We start from the raw sequence: 23974 nt of genomic DNA, 5'->3' as shown, positions 1-23974 counted from the left end.
TTTTAGATTTTTTTTACTGCACCACAGACATTTATTTATTGTGAAAATTGTTATCGTCGAACTGGGAAAGCTTTTGTAAACTAGCATTTTTTTCATATTTTCAGAGACTTTGAACCAATGCGCAAGCATGATCATCGAAATCAACAAAGTGAGAAGTTTCCACTTGCCATACCGAGTTTCGTATTATTGTTGGCAAATTATTCGTCCATTGAATGGAGAGCCTGCTGTTCAGCTTTGGTATCATACATGTGATAACGTCCGCATTTTGTCGCTTCTACCTTTTTTTAGACCTCTGCTATGTTTGGCAAATATTGTTTTTTTTTTCGTTGTGATGGTCAGAAATAAAAACAAAACTGAAACTGAATCAACTTGAGTAAAAGGATGTTCATTTTATCCAATGGCGAGTGTCGGAAGCAATGGCGAGTGGTTAGCGCGTTGGGCTCACAGTCGAAAGCCTGCATGTTCGACTCCAGCCACCCGCACTTGCTGTTGTTTCTCTAGCCAAGAAACTTTACGATAATTGTCTCTACCCAGTGATCGATTTCGAGTAATGGGTAGTACCAAATTTAAGTCATAAGTATAGTAGACAACCGGAAACAGACATTGCAGTCGGCTGCAGCGTGGGTCAGGTGTACGTCGGAAGGCGTACACCGATGCATAGCGCTCAAGTCCGCTTTCCCGCAATGCAGGATAAAGATAAACAAACATTTCAAAGCACTCCTGATTTATTTTTCTTTTGATTTAATTTTATTGAAAAAACATTTTGTTTTGTTTGCATTAGTAGAAAAATTCTTTATTGTTTCCAGCCTTATTGTTTGAGCCTCTGGACCCTCAAATATATTCTTTTGCTGAAACTTTTCATTTTTCAATAAAAGGGTAAATGATATCTCCCCTTTAGTTTTTTATTTGCAAGCGCAGTGAAGCGTTTTGTTTTTGCGTGTCACGCTTGATAGAAGCCTTTGTCAACAGATTCTTCAGAATGAACACATTGATGAAGTTGAACAGCGTAAACGCATAGTTCAGTTCAGTTGTTTTTATTTCTGACCATCATATCAAAACAATACACGTCAACATAGCAAAGGTCGAGAAAAGGGTAGAAGCGACAAAACGCGAACGTTAAAACGTGCTTGAGACCGAAGTAAGTTATTGATTTGAAAGAAATTTGGCACGGTCGCAACACCTTCAGAAAAATTTAAGATATAAAGGGAAAATAAAATGTTACAAAAAAACAATTAAACAACATATATTTAGGCTATAGCTTTATTAGCCCACATAGCTTTAGCTGATATATTTAAGATTTGTATGGACAGTTGCTATGAAGATCGGCCATGGTGCGTTATCAAGAGTGCTGAGGAACACGTCTTGATGCGTTTAGCTCATAGCAAAGAAGAAGAGCAAAACAATGCATACAATTTATTGCATGCTTTTAACGCATACAATCGCAGGAAGAAAAGCATAGGGCGCTTTTTGAGCATTGACCTGTCTCTAAAATATGGTTGAAAAGGATTCATAAAAATTTCTAAACCTCTGCTATGTTGGGCATACTTATGCCGTATGGCAGAGGTTCTCAACCTTTTGAGATTCAAGGACCACTTAAAAAAATTGTGTTTCAGTCACGGACCACTACTCCCCTTCGTCCTCCCCTTGTAACGAACAAATGTTGCTTATTGCTTACTAAGTCATAAACAGTAGTTGGCTATTTAAGAAAGATTGCTACATTGGTGCGAACCTTGAGCTTGCACATTTGAGCATAGAGAGAGAGAGAAACCTTTTATTTTGTCTGTTGCGACAATAGTACGGTACAATTATACACAATACGAATAAAATAGTACCATATAGCTATCTAAATACCACAACAGACAGGAAGCAACGAAAGACTATATCAGTCATCGAGTCAGCTGCTTCCCAGTTCTTAATGTGACAAATGTCAAGCATCGGCAAATTACGTTGAAACAAGATAGGCTGATGTTCAGTAATATTAATGAAAGAAAAGAAATCATGTGCTGCTGCGATCCTCAAGTGAAGTCCTGTGGTTTTAATCAAATATAAACTTTATTCCGGGTGATTAAAAATAGGAAAAACTTTTGAAATTAATAAACTCTTGTAGCAAGGGCGTTTAAACTTTAGCGCAACCAAGAAAAGTTCAAGCCAACAGATAGTACAAGGCTACGAGTAAAAACATTTTCAGTAACAGTATTACAAAAGAAAAATAATCACAATTTAAAAAAGGTATAGGCCTATTGTTTTGTCATAAAAGAAATGGCTGAGTGACTCTCAGTGTGACCTGTTAGGCTGCATGAAACTAGCACAATGTGACCGTATAATTTGACAAAGAAATTGAATAGAATGTAAATGAGAAATAATTGAGTGTAACCGAATAACACAGTAGGTCAATAATGTTTTCTTCAGACGAAATTTAACAAATCAAATCCAGGCAACGTATCATTACAAAGTTTGAGCCCAAAATACCTATATATGACAGTTTTTGTTTTCCACTGACATAAAAGACTGCCACATAGCATATCCAAACGAGGTGTAATTCTTGAAAGATTCAATTTGAGTTCATCTTCGACTTCAAGTCGATAACAATACTTTGTTTTTTTTGTAACTAATGCAGAAAATTCGCATTCACAAAGATAAGATGTCGCAAAAGGTAAAATTATTTTGAAAGCTTTCTGAGACAGTTGTGGATACTCATGTGAAGCTTGTATCCAAAATTTTATCAAGCTCACTCTCGGATGGATGCAACATATTCAAAGTAGTGTCACTGGTCAGTTCATGGACTGGAAACCCATGAAAAACTCTGAACGTTCAAATCACCAAAGTAGAAGTTAAATTTATCCTGCTGTGACTGAGTACGGTATGATCAGAAATAAAATTCATCAATAGTTAATTGTTTATTGATTTCAGCATTATCTGCTTTCTCAGTGAATTTGTACAATTGATCAAACATGTTAAATTTACCCTGCAATAATGTTGTCTTCCAAAGATAAATTTTTTTTCTTAAAATCAGACAGTTTATCACTGATGGTAATTAACTTTGTCTGCTTTCCTTGCAGCGATAAATTAAGTTTATTCAGTTCAGTAGTTCAAAAATGTCAGCCAAATAATCCAGAACAGCAACCCAAAAGCTATCGTTGAAATGAGCAACAAGCTTGGATTTTTTTATCCAAGAAACTCTCTCACAGCATCACGTTACTCAAACAGTCTGTTAAACACTTTTCCCCTTGATAACCAGCGAACTTGACTACTTGAGTATGCATCAGTAGCTGTTGTTCAGGATCAAGATCCATATTCAAACATAATGAAGCAAAGAGACGACAATTTAGTGGATGAGCCTTATGCAAAAGGTTAAAAACAACGAATTCAGACTTTGCTCGCGGACCACCAGGCAAATGTCCGCAGACCACTAGTGGTCTGCGGACCACAGGTTGAGAACCGCTGCCGTATGGTATATTGTTTTTCTTTGTGATGGTCAGAAATGAAAACGAACTGAACTGAAAAAAAAGAGTTTCTTTTAGGTGAATTTTTGTGTGAAGGCTATAGCCAGTAATATTATTAAAAGGAGTTTGACAATGTCTTCTTTAACAAAACGAGCAGAAAAAGTACTACTGTAGATAGCCTCAGTGGCGTAGCTAGGGAATGTGCTGCTCGGGGCGGATTCAGATTTTGCCGCCCCTTCAAGAAAAAGCATGTGAAAATAAAATGCATTTTTTTATCAGATTATAATCAAAATCAAAAGTTGTAGTCTGAAAGTGCCGCCCCCAGACGTGTCGCCTGGTGTGGTCCGCTCCCCCCCCCCCCCCTAGCTACGCCACTGGATAGCCTGGACTTTGTCTTTCACTAATTTATGTTGCATCAATTGGGAAGAAGATTTCTAGATTTTTTACCTGCTGAGGATAAGAATGAAAGTTTTTTAGCACAGTGTAATAAAATAGTGATTTTTTTCATATTAGAAAACAGAAAATGTCACAAAATCATTGGCTGTCTGAAATTTGCAAGATCTCATGTTATGGTACTCTTTTTAAACATTTGTTGTTGTTTCGTATAACTTTAGGTTGAATGGTCGTTCATTTTTATGTCGCCTTGGTTTGGCAACGCAAGTTTTGACATTTAAAATTTTTTTACTTTAAAAAATAAAAATAAAGAGATTGCTGTCTAGTGTCTACCATGTTTTAAAATTACTAATCGATTTTGTTATAAGACCTTATGCTGAACCACAAGTAAGATAATTTAAATACTGCCATTTGCTATATGCCTAAGCTAACTATGTGTATAATTTTGTTTCTATGATCATGCTTTTTGAGTGGAAATACCATCTGTATTCAATGCTTTTAAAGAAAATGTTTTCTCAAATGGAGTTATTTGTAAATTCAAAGCAATGATTTGTTCAAAAAGAAGATTGTTATAAACTGTTGTATTATTAGTAGTATTTTAAACATGTACTTTGTTAATCTTCATGATATAACTACAAACAAGCAATTAGTCTGAGCACTTTGTTTAACATAGCCTAGCTTATTTATTTTTAGCTTACTAAATTAAATTCAATAATGAAAAACATTGAAGTATTAGTGAATGAAGCAGAAGAAAGTGAAGAAGATATCCTTCATCATTTATCATTTCGTGAAATATTGAAGGCCTCAACAGGATTATGGATGTATTTACCAGAGGAGTTACTTATTTCAATTTTTGAATATTTAAGTTTCAGAGATTTAAGCAGTGTTGGTAGGTTTTAGTTTTCCAAAGTTTTACAGTTGATAGGCCTACTTAATTTAAGATTATTACAGCAACCTTTTTGTGATTAGTTGAAAGTTTCAAGTTTAAGCAATTTTATTTGTGCATTATGTACAGAGGAGGGCATCCCCTACTTTAAAAGTAATGCGCTACTGTTACTTGGGCTAAAGTAACGCTTGCTACTACTTGCTTTTGTCTTAACTTAAACTGACACAAAAGCATCTTGTGACATCAAAATAACCTTAACGAAAGACATCATTTGTTTACACTGCTATTTCTACATTGTTATAGAAAACAGTTATAGGTGAAATTTATCGTCTTTCAAAAACATAAGCATTTCAAAATGCGATTTGCTGAGTCCAGTCTGCTTTGGCTTCAGCATAACTTTTCCAATGGATCAAAATCTCTTCATCGCTCTGGAAAGAAAGCCTTTCTGCTGCCTCTACACTGGAAAAGAATAGCGTTTCTACTCCAACAAAAATGTAGCGGCGCTACAAAAGTAACGCAATACTGTTCCCCTCTGATTATGTATATGCTATTATACTGTGCAAGTAAATATTGTTTTGAAATAAATAAATTGAATACTTTAATGTGTTGTAATTATGTATTGATGTTTTATTTAAGCCTTTGGATGAGAATTTTCATACCAAATATAAATTACATGGTACCTTCATGTTTCAGCACAAACGTGTTGTCGATGGAAAACACTTGCAGATATGGAGTTTTTGTGGAAGAAGCGATTTTTGAAAGATTTTCATTTGAGACCTGACACCACCCTTCATCCTGGTAAGAATTTTAAATTACGGTAGATCTGGTCACTCTCGATAACAAGTACAATACTGAATTAAGACTGGACCACTGCTACTACTACAGCCACTGCTAGAAGAGGATGTAAGGTCTGCATCTGCATGGTGTAAATTTAGTCCCATTCTGGCATCATCAAACAGTGATTTACCATGACAAGATAACTATAATGTAAGTGCACCAACATTTCCAATTTACCCTAGTGCTGATTCAATGAAAACATGCAACAGAGGTTGTATGCCAGTGGAGCCTTTTATCTGTCAAACTGTTGTTTTTTCTAACTTAACTTTAGCTGTACTTAGGTGCTATTAGATGCACCAACTGTTTTGCAATCATTTGTGGGGTATGAGTTAAATGGGAATCATTTGTTGAATGATGACAACAAGTAAAAGAAATATGAAACAACAATCAATGCTTCTACTTTATAGGTGCTAAATATTGGAAACAAGAATACGAACGATTATCTGATAGAGTGCCCTGCATTGAACTTGATAAAATAACAGAGCACAAAGATGAAGTGCTTCATGTTGCGTTCTCACACAACGGCATGATGTTTTGCACATGTTCTAAAGATGCTTATGTTAAGGTTTGTTGGAGATCAAATATATACTGTAGTTCTTCATTTTAGTTGATGCCATAGGCACTGTGATAGTATGTTTAATCTGATATGCTTTGCTACTCAGTGATGTGAGTTTCTGGAACCTTAGCCAATGGCCATACCAGTGTATACAAGATGGTAATCAGTAAAAATACCCGAAAAAATTCCACCCTTGTAAATATTCCCATTGAATTTTATGGGGTGATATTTACCAGAGGGATTTTATCTGGGGTGTTATTTATTAGATTGGATTTTTCAGGGATATTTACAAGAGTTTCAGTAGGGCTATTTACATACACTTGGACAAGATTGTGCTTATCAATAGTTTTTTTTTTTTTTTGGCAACTGACGAATAAGCACAGAGCAGCTTTTTAGTTATCTGCAAAACTAATAAATTAATTTCACAGTGTAGATTCAAACGATCTGTTATAGCCTGATGCTGCGGGTTCTTTTTGGCAATATCAAATTACACTAGCATTCGGAACACAGTTCCCTAGTCATGTGCTATGACGAATGGTGTTGAAGTCAGTGAGTGGTTTTTTAACCCTTTAAGGGACAATGGTACATATGTGTACCATAAAAGTTTTGGGCTTCCGCAACTAAAATAAACATTTTTTTGTTAATTTTACGTTTTTATGGTATTCTGCTACATTGATTGTTCAATATAAAATTAGAATTTCGAAACTCTGGATCATTTTTCACACATTTCAAAGGTCGGTTTTTGAACAGTTAGCGCAGTACCACGGTGACGTCTGTTCACGGTATGTTTGTGGAAACAACAAGCAGCAGTTTGCTCTGTTTCATTCAGAAACATAAAAGATAGTTGTTGTATTGTAATATATAAACGTTTTTACCATTGTTGAAATTTTTTTAGTATTGAAAAAAATCATATAAATTTTATGGTACATATGTGTACCATTGTCCCTTAGGGGAAATATCAGATAACTTTTCAGATCTTATTGAGGTGCCTGTAGGCAGTGTTGTTTCGTGTTGTTGCTGATTCGTAGCTCTTTAAAATCATCAAATGTTAATAGCCTATGTACAATTGTACATATATGCCAACATTGCACCAGAAAAACACTCCAAAACAGAACAAGCAATATATGTATTGAGTGTAATGTCCACCTGTGCTATGTAAATGGTAGAAATTGCTTCTTATTGTACCATGAGTGTAGCTAACTTTACTGAACTGTCACCATTATATTTGGAAGATGTTTCGGTATGATAGTGGGAATATTTCTGATTTCCATCATCAAGTTATTTTGCATGGAAACAACACTTTCATAATAAAAGGGGTGAATATGGGGCTGAGTTGACCCCCTATATGTGTTGAGTGCAATGTCCACCTGTGCTTTGTAAATGGTAGAAGTCGCTCCTCATTGTACCTTAAAGGTAGCTAACTTTACTGAACTGTCACCATTACACTTGGAAGTTGTTTCTGTATGATTGTGGTAATTTCTGATTTCCATCATCAAGTTATATTGCGTGGAAACAACATTTTCATAATAAAAGGGGTGAATATGGGGCTGGGTTGACCCCCTAAATACTTAACATTGAATAGTCGTGTGGGTAAAATCTTTAAAATCACAAGACTGTAAAGCGAAATTGCTTATGAAAAACAATACGGCTCCTCATATGAAGCAACTATAATCAAAAGAGTTATCAATAAAATTTCCCCTAAGGGACAATGGTACACATATGTACCATACCGTTTTATAATAAACAAACAAACAAATTTAAAAAAAAATTCTTTAATTCAATTTAAGTTGCCATTTTAAACTACAAAACATATTTATTTGGAAAAAAACTTTCTTAGAAATATTATATCCCTTAAAGGGTTAAAATGGCTCTTTGTTTTAGCTTGAGGCTGCCGGCTGTTGAGGCAAAAGAACCCGCAGCATCAGGCTATAACAGATCGTTTGAATCTACACTGTGAAGTAAGCAACGATCATGCTGCTAAAAGCGAAACTCATTCAACTAATAAATTAATGTGCCTTTTTCTACTACAGTATGATTGAGGCATTTTGAAATTGAATTAACCAGGCATTAAGGTAAATAACATGATGCGTTCTACTGGTTGAAGAAGTCGGTCATGTCGGATTGACAAAACGTCAGAATAAAAGCAGATTGTCACTTTATACATCTTGTGATAGTTTAGCTTAATTTGCACCAGTAGAACGTATCATGTTATTTAGTTGTAGTATTTTGCTGGAATAAAAGCTAATTCAATTTGTCAATGCTACCATGTTCTATAGATTTTGACAACAGAGCTAATCTGTAGCATTTGAATAGACACTAAAACTAAAAGTTTCTTTGTCATTTTTGTAGGTGTTTAATGCCGATTGGCCATTCAACACAGTCTTCAGCTCTAATCTTGGTGGCCCCAATTCAATCCTCCATTGGAAATATTCACAGTTGTCACAATTCAGTCCTTGTGACACCCAACTGCTGGTGTCGGGACGGTGCTCAGGATCAGAACAAGGAGGGGAAATAGTTATTTACAACATTTATGCAGGGAATTTTACAATTCAGGTAAATTGGAGTATTTGTGATGTTTACGTCGTAACAGATCTGATTTTTTATTTCTTTAAATCTATTATTTTAGACCACCTCACCATGTTATTGATCATATACACATCATAAACAGCACTAAGTTTTTTTGGAGCTAGAATCACTATTACCAGAAATTTCCTATCTGATTAGCTACTATGTTGAAAGCAGCACTCCAGTAATTGTTTTTGAGTCAGTCAATGAAATTGAGGTTCATTTCCATGTTCCTTCAAAAACACGAACCTGCTTGCGAGAATTTAGACAGTTTGTTCAATGTAGCTACTGTAGCTTATTGTGCATGGCAGTTTAATCTACATAGTGTTTTTTGTTTTTGTAATGGTATGTTTTTAATAGTTTTTGCTCAAAATTGTTTGATATCGGACTAGATTCTCTCAACAACAATCACAGTTTTGTCGCCTGAGGCCAGGGATAGCAAAATCAGGCAAAGTGTTGCTTGATATTATAAAGTGTGTGTCTGTAATTGCGCAGTACCTTGCATTTTCAACTAGAACGTTTTGTCTTCTCTAGGCAGTACGAGAACAATATTTCACTGCAAGAACAAACAAAGCAGGCTGTAACTAGGCCTGAAAATGCGGTGTTTACTATAACAAAAACTTTTACCCCAATTGCAGATCTAAAAAAAACGCTTAGTCCTCTTATGTTGTTAACATTGTGATTCTAATTTTCCTGTTGATATCACGTGCGGCGACTTGCCTAGTTTATGAAAACTTTATTTTTTTGCCAGTCTCGTGTGCGAATAAACCCGTTTGACGTCATGGGAACCTGGCTGAACGAGAGCCACATTCTGTCGGCTCGTGCTCATTGGGTAGATCGCAACAGGCAGTGCCTGTTTGAAGTCATTCTCAACAAATCAGCTCAGGTGGGTTAGTGGTAATTATATGTGTCTTTTTTTACTGTTACCGCGATTGTCTGACTGTTCAGTGTTCATGGAAGCTTCGACAAATTTGTACCTTTTTTGGTGAAGCATTCATTTATTATGTAGTTGAATGAGTTTCGCTTTTAGCAGCATGATCGTTGCTTACTTCACAGTGTAGATTCAAACCATGGTGACCATAGGCCACCATGATTCAAACGATCTGTTATAGCCTGATGCTGCGGGTTCTTTTTGGCAATATCAAATTCCACTATAGCTTTCGGAACACAGTTCCCTAGTCATGTGCTATGACGAATGGTGTTGAAGTCAGTGAGTGGTTTTGTTAAGCTACATAGGCAGCACGATCCGCCCACTCCATTCCCGCCTCAAAGAACATCTCAGCTCGGATAAAAGTTCGGTATTTGATCACCAACAACAATGCCACGCAGAATTTGAATTTAAAATTATTGCAAGAGAAAATGACGCGGTACAATTACGTTTCAAAGAGGCCATATTCATTAGCAGACAAAATCCTAAAATTAACAACCGCGCCGAAAGGGAAGAACTACGTCACCTAATCTACTAATCAACTGATCCAACAAAACCTCACAGCAATAACGCCTAACAGCACAGAAACTCAACAGCCGGCAGCGTCAAGCTAAAACAAAGAGCCACTTTAAAAAACCACTCACTGACTTCAACACCATTCGTCATAGCACATGACTAGGGAACTGTGTTCCGAATGCTAGTGTAATTTGATATTGCCAAAAAAAACCGCAGCATCAGGCTATAACAGATCGTTTGAATCTACACTGTGAAGTTCATTTATTAATATATATTTTTATACAACGTATATTTAACACAGTTTTGGAAGAGAGTTTGTTTTCTTGTACCAAAGACAGGCAAGACACGACAATACAACAGGGTTGAGCATTATAACAATTTGAAAAGTTTGGCTGTTAAAACTATTTGTAAATATGTAAAATATATAGTTATATATAATGCTTAACCCTGTTGTATTGTTGTCTTGCCTGTCTGTGGTATATTTAACAATACGCTACCGTATACAAAAGGCGAGCGTAGTGATTTTCCATTTGTGTTTGCTAATCAGTGTTTTGTGTTTTACACAAGCAACATCGAATCTATGCAAATTTTTGTTACATCGACATGGTGCGTGATACGTAGTGTACAATCAAATTTGTAGTGGTTTGCTTGTAGTTTTCATATCAGCAGGTGAGCAATACCAGGATTATAAATAAATAGTGATGATGAGTAATGTGCTGTTAGGGGCAATAGTTGGATTGCCACAGTATGAAAACCTCTTGACTCAGTGTCAACAATGTCACCTCCATGTATGATTACTCAGCTGTATGTTGAGAAACACTTTGCTATCTTGGTTGATTCATTTCGTATTTTTTGGTTGTATTGCAGGAAATTGAAAATCTCCACCAATCCACAGTTACCCGAACATTTTTATTCCGTTCCAATAACTTTTTCACACTCAGTTGTTTGCAAGTTGCCGACATTGCCCGGCCAATAAAACAGGTGACTTTTACAATATTTTAAGCATATGTAAGAAGACCTTTGTCGGTGGCAGTGCCATACGTGATCTATCAAAGGTTTTATGGTATACGTGTAACGTGTGGTCTACATTACATTTCTACTCTAAACCTATCTCTTTACCTCGTATTACTCGGCGAACTACTATACTAACCAGAATGGCCCGATTCGGTGAGTCCGATTCGGTGAGTCCGATCCCTTAACGGGGGATTTTTTCAATTTTTTTTTTTAATTATCGGGTACCGTGGCCTAATTATCATTGCCGTTTTAGGGTTAGGGGTTAGGAGTTAGGGTTAGAGGTTAGGAACTCACCGAATCAGACTCACCGAATCGGACTCACCGAATCGGACTCACCGAATAGTAGCAGACCCATACTAACAACCCTTCTTTTTCGTGAAAGATGTTTTTGTTTTTTGTTTTGTTCTATGATCTAGCTAGCCTATATCATGTCATGACCCCTTTTGTTCTTGCAACTTACATACCACAGTAATGCGGCAAAGGGTTGTTACTATAGAAGCCAGCAGAGAACCCTATCAATTTCTGAACAAAATGCGGCTTTTGAAAACTGATACTATTTTTTTCTGCTCAGCTGGTCAAAAAGCATTACAACAGCGACTTAAATGATTTGCTGCATGAAATACATTGCAAGCACTTGCAGAAGGAAGAGAGTCTTTCAAGCGGGTTTGTCAATGTTTCTGAAGATGGTCATAAAGGAAAAGATTGTGAAAGTACGTTTATTTTCATCGATATTACGTGATAAATCGGATATATTAAAAATGAACCTATATGTCTCTGGGTCCCATCCCGTGCGCGATTCTTAGGGAATTAGGTGAAATGTTTTGTTGTTATTACGGTATTTTACTGAAAATATTCAGTCACTTTCACCCTTGAAGTTGCAACTTGAGTGCAGTAATTTTTTCAGCCACACTTTGCATGTGTGTTTTACTTTACTTTTAGCCCTTGTTTTAAACTTTAAAGTTGACTGTGAATAATATTTGTCATAACTTGGTCACTTATATTTACTGGTCGCTTACATGCACTGGTCACTTACATGCACTGGTTATGAGTTCATAACCTTTATTTACCCTTTATCCGCATTTAGTTGATGCTGCTGAATTGTAATGTCTGCAAAAATTAGTCGTCTAACATCACGGGAAAACCTACCAAATCCAAGTTGCCGGTTCTGGTTTCTCGGATTAAGCCTCTTCTACATGGCAACTACGTCAAAATAATGTGTTGTCTTGGTGCTTAGATGATTTTCTGAAGTGCTTGAATACGAATTTACAGACCAACTGTGCCAAGATTGCGACGAGAAATCGTTTCCCGAACGCCGCGTGAAGCGATTCAAGAGGGGGTCTCCAATTCGCTACAGCGAATCCACGACAACTTGCTTCAGTTTTTGTATGAAAGGCAATCGACGGAATGACGACCAGGAACAAGCTGCTCGCTCTGTGCCAAATCTTCTTTTAAAATCATGCGGACTTATGAGCACAGACACTGACAGCATTGCAGATGTGAACGATATTCCTCGAACAAGTTCACCCGCCTCTAGTCAGTCGTCAGAACCACAAAATACAACCAAACTTTCCACATGCGTCATTTGTGGCAGAGTTCTCCCTTCACGGAACGACGATTCACTGACGAGTGAGGTGGACTCCAGGTTCGTACAACAACCCAGTTGCCAAAGTTATTTTTTTACGTCGTTTCAATGTCACTAGATGGTGAAAGGATTTAAAAACGGCACGTTTTGTAAATTGAGATAATTAATCTGAACCATGATCTTGTCAGACTGATGACAAGATATTATAAGCAACATTATGCTATTCTGATGAGTTGTCAAATGTCAATCATGAAACGATGACTTTTTAAGGTCTGAAGAAGCCACCTAACCAAATCAACTTTTTAACAATTGTAGAAAGATAGGTTTTTGATAGCTAGTCTTGAATCAGCAAGATATGACAGGGCAGGCTAAGTTGAAGGGGTCAATAAGTTGAAGCAATTATTGTTTGGTCGTGTATTTTCAATGAGGCACATAAACATAGGTAGGCTACCTAGTTTACTTTATTAAGGAGGTTGTTCCCTTGCTCACAAACCTGACAGTAATCTTCTTTAAGTGGCATGTACTAAGAATCCAGCAAGTGTTGAGATTGAAATGTTTACCACCCGGAAGTACTGTTTTGATTGACACACTTCTTGTTGACTACAGTCAGATATAGGGCGTGTATTTATAGAGGATGGCATTTATTCACATCTGCATACAAACACTTCATTGAAGAAAACAGGTTATTAAAAGTTGTGTAATTGCCAATTTAAAGCTATGGTTACATTTACAGAACGAATGGCACTTAATTATTTTTTTGTTGAATTAGACGAAAGATGATGTGATAGATGAACTTTCCATTTGACTGGTTTTTAAGTTACAAAAATATTATTTTGTACCTGGACAAAAATCACGTTCTGTTTTTTTAAAATCATTTTTGAAAAAAAAAACGTATCAAAGAAAACAATTTCAGTGAAGCTATTTTTTTCGAGAATGTCATAAAAGACTAAGGGAACACTGTGATACGTAATCGTGTTTTTCTAGCACCATCGGAATGGCAGAGAAATACCACGATCAGTCAACCACCACATCAATGATAAATTTCATTGCACAGATACTACTATCCCACAGCTCCACATGTGACAACCTAGCATCAACCCAAATTTACAAATTTTATCATGCACTGTATTAATAACATTTCACAGTAGGTACTGATCGTACAAGTTCCAATAGCATAAAAGGTCTCACATGCAGCAGGATACTAGGCGTATTTGTTGGCAAGCTGCTTAATAATCGATCCAACAGACTTTAGTCACAAGCCACAAAGTATACAACAAGATAGACCACTTCAAGCACACAGATTGATTTTGCAAATTGCTTTTTCAAGTTTCGCACAAAACTATGACTCGCAAACATTTTGTATCGGCCGAAATTTTACCGTGCACTTGCGGTCAACTCATAAATAAATGAGGCGTTTTTTTGTCAAAGTTTGTTTTACCTTTTAACCTTTCGTATTGTCCTTAAGGTGCAATCTCCGGCCAAAACCCGATCTGATTTGCTGTCTGGGAATAGACTAGTCTTCTAAATATTAAAGTAGCAATGACCAATACACAATTAACACATCAGTCATTATTACCCACAGTTCAGCTGCCACCAGTGCTGACGAAGATTTTAATCACGTGACCTTACCAGATCACTACAAGCTGCTGGTTTGCTTCACCGGGAGCGTAGTTCGAGAACCGCATCAGATTGGTGAGTTTCATGCAATGTCTTATTCAATTTTTAAGTAGACAGGCATCAGCTCCAATTGTGACATTGGAATGCCTAGAAACTTCCGATGACGTCTAATTTGAAACTATACTATCGCCAGACATTAGAAGCGACAATAATCTGCATTTATTGCGACATTTCGTCGATCAGACGTGACAAGCTTTCAAGTTCTCATTTAAATCAAATAGACAGCCAAACCTCTGGGATCTATCACTGTTTGACTTGAAGCCTATTCGACACAAACGTGTGAAATGAACATATTGGTTATTGTCAGATTTTGAAAATACTTGAAAGTTTGTGTATTATTACGCTAAAACTCATTGTTTTGCAAAAAGAATGTTAAGAAATTTTCTGAACTGTGAATCGCTCAGTTTGTGAGGTTTAGCTTTACATTGTGGTTCCATGAGGATGGTGAATTAGGCTTGTTCTGTGGCACCTCACGCTTCCCAGATGTCCAGCGTCTCAACATGCTCATTTTACAGGCTTTAAAATCGTTAGGCAGGAAGAATGCAGCAAGGTAGCCGATCAGAGCATAAGCCATCTGCTGCATGCACCGGATCACAGCAGGTGGGAATGTGATGTGTTGTGACTCTCCAAGTGTATCACTGTAATAATCATGCCATGCTTTTGGGCTGCTCGAAAAAGGTTTATTTTGCCTCAAAATTCTTTGCCTTGGTTTTACCAGACCCAATGGTTTCATTTCTTTCTGAACTGGAAAAACAGGAAGACTTTAGCATGCCGTAAAATTCAAAGTCATTGACCGAAACGATTAGGAATAAGCTGCATGTTTCTCCATTTTGTATTAACGCAACGCTACTTTGCTTTGGTTTAGTAACTTTCCGAGTTAAGTTTCTTTCTAAAGAATCTCGTTTCAACCATCACTAAAGCGTGGTGACTGTTTCGTTTTAGCTGTTGATATTTTCATTTTTTTTATGTTCTAACTTTGACTGCAGATTGGCAATGTTTACTTTGTTATTCATTTGATGTGCTTTACTTACGAAATTAGTCATGAAAACTTGTTATTTCCGGTTCAATCTAGTTTGGCTCAAGACGCTCCATTTCAGTCACGTTTAGAACCGTTCGATTATAAACAAACATTCTTGCCGTTGACTGAGCTAGCTTTTTGAAGTGGCGCTTTTCATTGTTTCAACGTCTTACAAAGTTGAAACGACGTAAAAAGTTTAATACTCATCATCTTGGAGAAGTGTTTTCTGAGTGGTGAGAACGCCTGCTCGACGTTCGGAAGGGCGTCGGTTCGACACCGCTCCAAAGCACGCGTTCATGTCTGTGCAAGTCACTTAATGGCATGTCAACATAATTGATACCAGCTGACTCGATAACTACGTGTCCTTCGCTGCTTCCAGCTGCCTGCTATGTTGCATATGTGTTTTGCAGTGTATTGTTGTCCCAATCAACGCAAAATAAATCTTATGGAAGCATTTAGGTGTCAAAAATATCTAACCCATCATCACATTCTTCGCAGACCAGAAGTGGATACGTGGGATCACAAGATTGAGTTGAATGGCCAAGGAATTGGCATGACAGTTTCCCCATGCAACAGGTTCGTTGTTTATCTACTGGCATCGCTTTGCATGTTGTATCCAACTGACTACGATACTTATCGTTTTGTGACGTTTTTTCTCTTGTGTTGCTGTCTGCCCTGAACGTCGAAGCGTCACGTGGCTTAGCTGTTTGATGAGGTCGGTCGTTCTGTTGACGAAACGTTAGAACTAAAGTTGTACAGTATATCACCATTCGTAGTGGTGTATCTTACGTCACCCGGTACTTGGATTAATTTATTTGGATTGATTTGTTTTTTGATACAAGTCTGGCACATACCAAAGTTGATCTTCAAGTTCTCCCAACATTGACAACTTTGTCACAGCCCAGACAACAAAATCCGTCATTTTTACATTTTTACAACGTCTGCAGACTGCAGACGTTGCATCAATGTAAAAACAACGGATTTTGCCGTTGGGGATATACTAAACAAGTAAATAAAATCAGCCCGGTTCAGTTTTTATGTACTCGTTGTGCTCAGTGGTTTGGTTGCACCCTAAATGAAGTATCCTTGTATATTGTATAATTTCAAATTCTCGCAACTTCGAGAAACAGCAATCAGTGGTTAAGAGACGTCAGCGTCATCATCAAGAGAATATTGTCACTATGTTTTGTTTAAAGTTTTACATTTACACATCCAACAAATTAGTAATTTTCTCAAGAATGTAAAAAAAGCCTGATCTGGTGACTGATAAACTGACAAAGAAAGCGATTTCATCGAAGTTTCACTTCCCTGAAGCTCGTGTCGTCATATGCCACGTGACCAGATGACCACGTGCGTTTGATTGACCGCGCTGACAACAACAGCAGCTGGCGTACGAACTTATCAACGATTGCATCATACGCTCACAGCTCGTGCTTATGGTTGGTTGTTGAGTAACGCCAGTTGCCAGTCGTATTGTTTTCAAATTTCAATGTAAGGCAAAAGATTATATATAACAGGATTTGAGCATTGCAATTGCAACAATAAAAATCACATATTTGCAAGTAATTTGGATTTTCAGATTCTTCTAACCACTCATCAGGAATTTGAAAGTTTTTGTTACAAATATGATAGAATAGTGTTACAAAGACTTTCAAAGTTTGGATGAGGGCTTTGCTTAGGTGAAAACATTCGCATGTTCAAATTGTTTCTAAATATGTGTCATACATTGCTGTGATTGTTTGTTAAGTATTTGTTCTATCTATCTATCACAACCAAACGTTTCAAACCACGAGAAGATGGTTTGAAAGTGTTTCGTCCATTGTCAAGTCTGCCGTCGCATAGTTCTCCTTGATTAGCCATGTCCTTGGATTCGCAACGTTTTACCGTATGTTGCTTTAACGTATGAAATGTAAAAGCGGTTTATTTGCTGACTGGGTATGTGTTTATTACATTGGTGTTTCCTTTCAGTCTCAGCACTTGTTACAAGGCACTGAAAACTATCTGCCATAAAAATAAAATAAGTTGTCTCTCGCCTAGATACTTGTACGTGAACGTTCGTCTATGGACGAGAAGCAGAGAGGATCCACTGTTTGAGCTCACCCCTATCACCCTGTCGGACAAGATTAGGGTGTTGGTTTATGATTTGCTTACAATGAAACAGGTGGGGGTTTTGCTTACAATGAAATAGTAATTTCAATTACGCAGTTGACGCTATTTTAAAATTTTATTATGTTGCGTGTAGCCTATTCCTTATCTACCTATTTGTAACAGCCTAACTTCGGCTGCCACTTAGTGCAACTAACACTTCTGTCTACGTGATAAAGAATGTCGATTGAAACAATCTCCACAGGTGTCGACATTGTCAGGCCATAATGTGATGAAGGAGGCGTTCTTCCTCCACTTGTCTGCAAATGATCTTTATGTGGCAAGGTGAACAAATTTTAACTTTTATGGTGTGCATCGTTTTAATAAAGACTCCAATATACTTATATTGTACTTAATCTACAAGCCCATTGCTATGCAGTGGCGGACCTTTGGAGGGGTGTGGTCATGTTATGTCCTATCCATTAAATTATTAAGAAAAATACTTTTTTACAACTAAAGGTTAGAATTACCTGGAGGTCACTCCCCTCGGCTGAAGCTTATAGATATCCTTTGTAATGGGCTTTGATCGATTTTGCTTATTTCTTGCTGTGGTTATTTGAAGGACAACTATGATTACTTCACAATGTAGATTTTAACGATCTGTTTTAGCCTGATGCTGCGAGTTCACTGTGGTAATAGCGGATTGCACTAGCTTTCCGAGCACAGTTCCCTAGTCATGTGCTATGAAATTCGTCATAGCACATGACTAGTGCAATCTGCTATTACCACAGAGAACTCGCAGCATCAGGCTAAAACAGATCGTTAAAATCTACATTGTGAAGTAAGCAACGATCATACTGCTAAAAGCGAAACTCATTCAATTGACAACTATAATGTTCTCCAGATTTGTTGTTTCATGGGTGGTTGCAGTGTTGCCAGAAATAAGCTGTAGTGAGATACTGTTATAGTTCCGCTAGTTTTTAAGAGTAAACCTTGTTCAGAGAGAGCACGCTACTTATAAAGAAACGGATGCACGTTTTTTAGTGTTGCCAATGCAAGTATGTTGCATTGTAGTTTCTTGACGTTATCTGACTAAATTTCAACTTGACGTCACAGTGGTTCGGCAGACGCACGAGGCTACATGTGGGATCGTCATTACGGCACCTCCATAGCCACGTTCACGCACGATGACATAGTCAATTGCGTAGCTGTGAACCCACGTGACCCATCAATGGCAGTATCTGTGAGCGACGACTGGTCGATTAAAATCTGGAGGTCAAAGTCTTTTCACAGGTCAGCTTAATAAGCTAAGCACAAGGATAGGTTCTACCAGGACAAGCTCTCCCGCCATACAGGGTGGCTTTGTTGGCATTTGTAATCGACGAAAAGGTTTTTCAAATGTTTAGATATATCCTAAATGCATGCATAGACACCTTCTATTTAAGGTGTCTATGCCTAAATGGGTATTATTAAAACTTAACTCTTTCGGATCATCATAGCGAAAACAATGCCAAACATGGGAGAAGTCTAGAAAAAGTAGAAGCCACAAAATAGGAACGTAAAGAACAGTGGCGGCTCGTCAGAAGGTGCTGCGGTACTGCAGCACCCCCTAGCGTAATTTCACTGCTTACACATATAACTTAATGTATAACCTAACCTTTATTGAAGAACCTAATATATGTGTATTTCTTGAAAATCTTCTCAAACCTATCGTCATATCTAGAAAACAATAGCACAAATCACCGCATTAAACAAATTCTGATACGGAAACTCTGGTACTGCAGTCCCAGTTTCGTCTAGTTTGTGCGGTATTGCGCATGCGCGAATTTCTCACAAGTGACAATTTTGGCTGGGAGAGGGACTGCGTTTTTTGCAGTACCAGTGTTGCCATGTTGTAGTCTTGAAACTTCTCTTACGACAGAAACTGCTGGACTGTAAGCCAGTGGTATTACTATTGGTAACCCTGTCAGTCGAAGCTAGTCAGGCAGCTAAATGTGTGTTCTCCCTCACTAACTTGCAGTTGCTTTTTGAGCTGTTTAGAGTTAGACTAATGTAAATTAAGTATTTTTGTAAAGTTAGACCTAGACGTCAGTGTTTTAGACAATGATGATGTTGGACTAAGAACAGATGCTTACAGCATAGGCTACATTTATTTTCTTTAACATTTCTCAGTATAGATAGACCTATGCATAGCATTAACTGGTTACCTTTTCCTGTTTATTGGCATGTTCGTATACCGTATTGATGTTAGGTGTATATTGTAGCTTTCACAACCATTTTCATTCCAGACATGTTAATGATGAAAAATAAACTAAACTACCGGTATATGCCAACAGTGAATAGGCTATGAATCTTTAAACTGCATAGCCTACTGTATGAAACATCAAATCCATAATGCCAGATCAAACCTTAATGGTATATATAAATTGCAGATTTGCGTTATTGAATTAGGTTGTAAATAAGTTAATTTGAAACTTTCCAATCTATAAAATGTGTTGTCCAACATTGATTTGTCAAACCATATATAAGTATTTTGGCAGAGACAAGTAATTTTGGATATGAAAGTGAAAGTCAAGTGGAATATGAGGTGAGACAAAATAAATGATCACCCAATTTAAATGTTAGTTTTAATAACCTTGCTTTCTGTTGCTTAACATTAAGATTACGATGTTTTACATGGTACCGTACCTGATAATAGCATAGCCTACTGTACTGTAAAGGAAACTGCTCGTATTTATGCAAACAAGTACCGCAACTTTTGTGAAAAATTTTACCTAAAAATGAAATAAGACAATAGTATATTTTAAACTCATGTAGATGCGGGAATAAAAGAAGAGAGCTGAAGAAGATATCACGGTATTTGACATTAATAGTCAGAGGAAAAGCTGTTGGGAAAGATGTCTTGATCAGAGGAAAAATGTCTTGATCAGGAGGAAGAAAAGTTGTCTCATAGTACAAGTGGCATTTAGACACATATGTCCAATATGCGTCCAGCTAGTAAACTTTCTTTTTGCGTTGAGTAACAATAAGGTTTATAGCTCTCAATGTTTTATGACTAACCAGACAGCAAAATCCACCATTTTTACATTGATTCAACGTCTGCAGATGTTGAATCAATGTAAAAATGGCAGATTTTGCTGTCAGGGTAGTTGCTTACTGCAAATCACAACAAAATCAATGTTCAAAGGCAATTTTTACTGCTAGTCCTACATTTTTATGGTAATAATATGTTCATTTTTTAAATAAGTTATTTGATGATTTTATGCATTGCATTCATTCCTCAAATTGCTTTATATCAGGCCTGATGTCATCTGATTGTTTTTATCGTTCTGAATACTTTCAATTCTTCCAACGCTCATTGTATGTAAATTTGTAACAGTAGATAGCCTATTTAGTGAGCTTTTAAATTGACTGCATCCAAAGTGGCTCTCTGTGACCTTTGTGCATTTGCATTTTGTGTATTATTTTGTTGTTTTGGATATGGACAGCTTTGTCTGAAGCAAATAAATAATAACAAAAATATGATATGTGAAATATATCTCATCCACTGTTTGCTTTTGAGTGCCTTCAGCCTGTAAGTTAGTAGTTTGAACAGACTCTTCAAAATAATTGCTTTATATCAAAACAACCTTTTTCACAAAAAGATGCTGTAACTCAAAACAGTCAAAGAATTTTTGATGTCAACAAAACTTTTGAATGTATGTCATATAGAGGCAAACCAAACATGGTAGCCTATAGGTGCAACAGGCCAAGTGCAGCGTCGGCACGGTAGCCTGGCACTTGGCCTGCAAATTTTTTTCATTTTTGTATCATTTCACATCGCCAGACGTTGAAATCATGTACAAAAGGGAACTTTGCTGACTAGGTACAGGTTTTAATTGAGAAACATTTACTAAAGCCATTGGATTTGTTCAAAGAACCCAGTTAGCCTAACAGTTCGTATTTACATTGATTCAACGTCTGAATACGTTGAATCAACCAATTGGCCTATCGTTTTTCTTTGCATAGACTTCACGTCTGAACAAGTTGATTCAATGTAAAAAAAACTGATTTGCTGACTGGCGCGGCGCTTGTAAATGCAGTTGTCATTTCGCCGATCAATTGCAACACCGATTTGCTCCGAAATTTCAAAGTGCATTTCAATAGTTTGGCAACCTATTTTTTCATTACCATGGCAACAAGAGGAGAACTCCTCTCACTTTTTCAAAACGCTGGCAGCTAAAGTATTAAGAAAAAACAATTTTTTTGTTTCAAAGTTCTAAAAATCCACATTTTCAACTGCTTAAACTTTTTATTTTTTGTCCTGAAAACACCAGGAATGGCATTTTAGAGCATATAAAAGTGCAAAATTTTGAGTGCAAAAAAAAAAAACATCACCATTTACAGCACCCCCATGGCCAAAAGTCACGAGCCGCCACTGGTAAAGAAGTGCTTGAGATCGAAATGGGCTGTGAAGTTAAACAATTTGGCGCTGTAGCATCTTCCCTCAGAAGATGCGGTCGGATGAATATTATAATTCTAAAATATTTTTTCAGATTATTGAAAGGAGCTCGACCAAAAGCAAGGATAAAGTTTCGGACACATGTCCAGCATCTCCATAAGTCCTGACTCCTAACATTGCTTTGCTGTGTTTACTGTGACAGTCTCCTTTCCAGACTGGAAAATTCGTCATGTTTACATTGATTCAATATCTATCAAAAGCTAATGGTTTTATGATTTTTCAGATCAAATGCGTTTTTATGACGTTGACGTTGTTGACGTTTTTATGACGTTGTTTGTGACGTTGGAACGATGCTATTTTGTTCCGTTTGACGACCGCAACACTTTTACGTACGGCAACCATCAGATCCATCTGCTGTTTTCTTGCAGTTCCTTTGCTGTTGGAAATCATCAAAACACGTGTAGGCCTAGTCACTAATCTCCTTGTTTTTATTTCTACTTGTGCAATACAGCACCACTGTGTTCGTTCGGCGATTATGTCGATATTTTAGCATGGTTTTCTCAATCACCGTGTGGTGATACTGTCGTGTGGCCAGAAATCTTAAAAAATACGAAGTTTGTATGACACAGCAAGTGCAGGTATGTCTTGACAGGAAAAATATATTGTGCTTGTTTTTTGTCGAAAAACAATTTCAATTGACTTTTGGAACAATATTTCCGCTTTCGTTTTGAAGACAAAGACTCCAATACCATTTGATATCTGAATATAATACTCACATCACGATACTAAGTTGTACTTTTAATATTAAAGTAAGTTATTTGCCACAGCGTCACACACCCTCAAATGGGAGTTTATAAACATCTTGTTACCATGCTGTGGTGTGGTATAGCAATAAGTTTGACATCTGGATACTATACCGTGGTAACAATGTTATTTTCTTTCACAATCAAAGCCATCATCCCTTGGCAAGTGGTTTGTGCTGGGGCAAGAATGTCACTGTGTTGCTTACTTTACAATTTTCGATGCCAAATCTCGCCTTCGCTTGCTAAAGCTGGATATTTAAACAAGTTTGATCTTGTCAGTACATCGATTTTGTGTGGGTTATTGTAGCCTAATGTTTATTTATTACCGCTGCACAATTATTTTTGATTTTTATCATATTTATGATGTGAGGCTCTGTCTATAAAAGACGCCTGCAGTCAGGGAAGGGGGTTGCAAATTGCGGGCATTTTATTGACACAGTGCGGACAGGGGGAGAGGGTTTTTTTTGCAATTTTATGAAAACGTCTTTTACGAACTACTTTGTCATTTCGACTCATCTTCAATGCTTGATGCAAGAAGCTCTAAACTTTCTGAAGTTACCAATATCCGCACCGATAGTTTAGTTGGTTGAGAACGTGACTTCGTGAAGAAAGAAACTTCAAGATCAAGCAGCGCTGGTTCAACTCGCGGGGTGTGAGCTTGAGTTGTGCGCAAACGGGCTTGTTCTCTGTTTTCTTTGTTCTAAGTTTTGACGCTATGAAAATAAATACAAACAATTGTGCACCTTTTGTTTTATTTCTTCCTTTTCTCAAACTCCCGTGACAAGCAAACAAACGACCATTCTTTACCTCAACCAAACTAAAAACTGATGAATTTTGCTCAACGTAGTCAAAAAAATGAAACGTGGAACTTACAAAAAATGTGAGATCATCTGAAGGCAAGCGCGAGACGAATTTAGTTTCTCGCGCGGGCTTGCGGTGATCGAAGCCAAACGTCACAGAGCAACGCATTGGACTGCTCTCCATTCAGCGGCACCAAACGGACGGAGGAATTTACAGACATTACTTCAACATCAAGTGGAAAACTTCACTCTGTCAATCTCGGTGGCCTGCGTCGGTGGTGCAAAGCCTCTACAAGTAGCCTATGCACAACTGTCAGGATTAAGCTTTCTCAGTCCAAAGATACTGACAATCATACAGTCAGTGGCGGCTCGTGCCATGGGGCTGCAGGGCTGCAGTCCCCCCTGAAAGAAAGAGAAAAAAGGGAAGATA

The 23974-nt window shown here is 37.2% G+C and overlaps 1 protein-coding gene across 1 annotated transcript; it reads left to right on the top strand.

Moving 5' to 3' along the window:
- The first annotated feature begins 4543 nt into the window (after positions 1-4543).
- On the top strand, positions 4544-23484 carry LOC145764912 (F-box/WD repeat-containing protein 5-like). Its single transcript, XM_082576609.1, has 15 exons — positions 4544-4725; positions 5416-5520; positions 5967-6124; positions 8465-8668; positions 9432-9566; positions 10992-11105; positions 11710-11848; positions 12408-12780; positions 14303-14412; positions 14913-14997; positions 15914-15991; positions 17453-17576; positions 17766-17845; positions 18617-18793; positions 22036-23484. Exons 1-15 carry the CDS (start codon positions 4551-4553, stop codon positions 22106-22108), a joined length of 2130 nt encoding a protein of 709 aa, XP_082432735.1. The 5' UTR covers positions 4544-4550; the 3' UTR covers positions 22109-23484.
- Positions 23485-23974: the final 490 nt, after the last annotated feature.

Source organism: Aplidium turbinatum, chromosome 2 (genome assembly GCF_918807975.1).
Source record: "Aplidium turbinatum chromosome 2, kaAplTurb1.1, whole genome shotgun sequence".
NCBI classification, from domain to species: domain Eukaryota; kingdom Metazoa; phylum Chordata; class Ascidiacea; order Aplousobranchia; family Polyclinidae; genus Aplidium; species Aplidium turbinatum.
The sequence above is the reverse complement of the archived record's forward strand: the minus strand, read 5'-3'. Positions and strand labels throughout refer to the sequence as shown.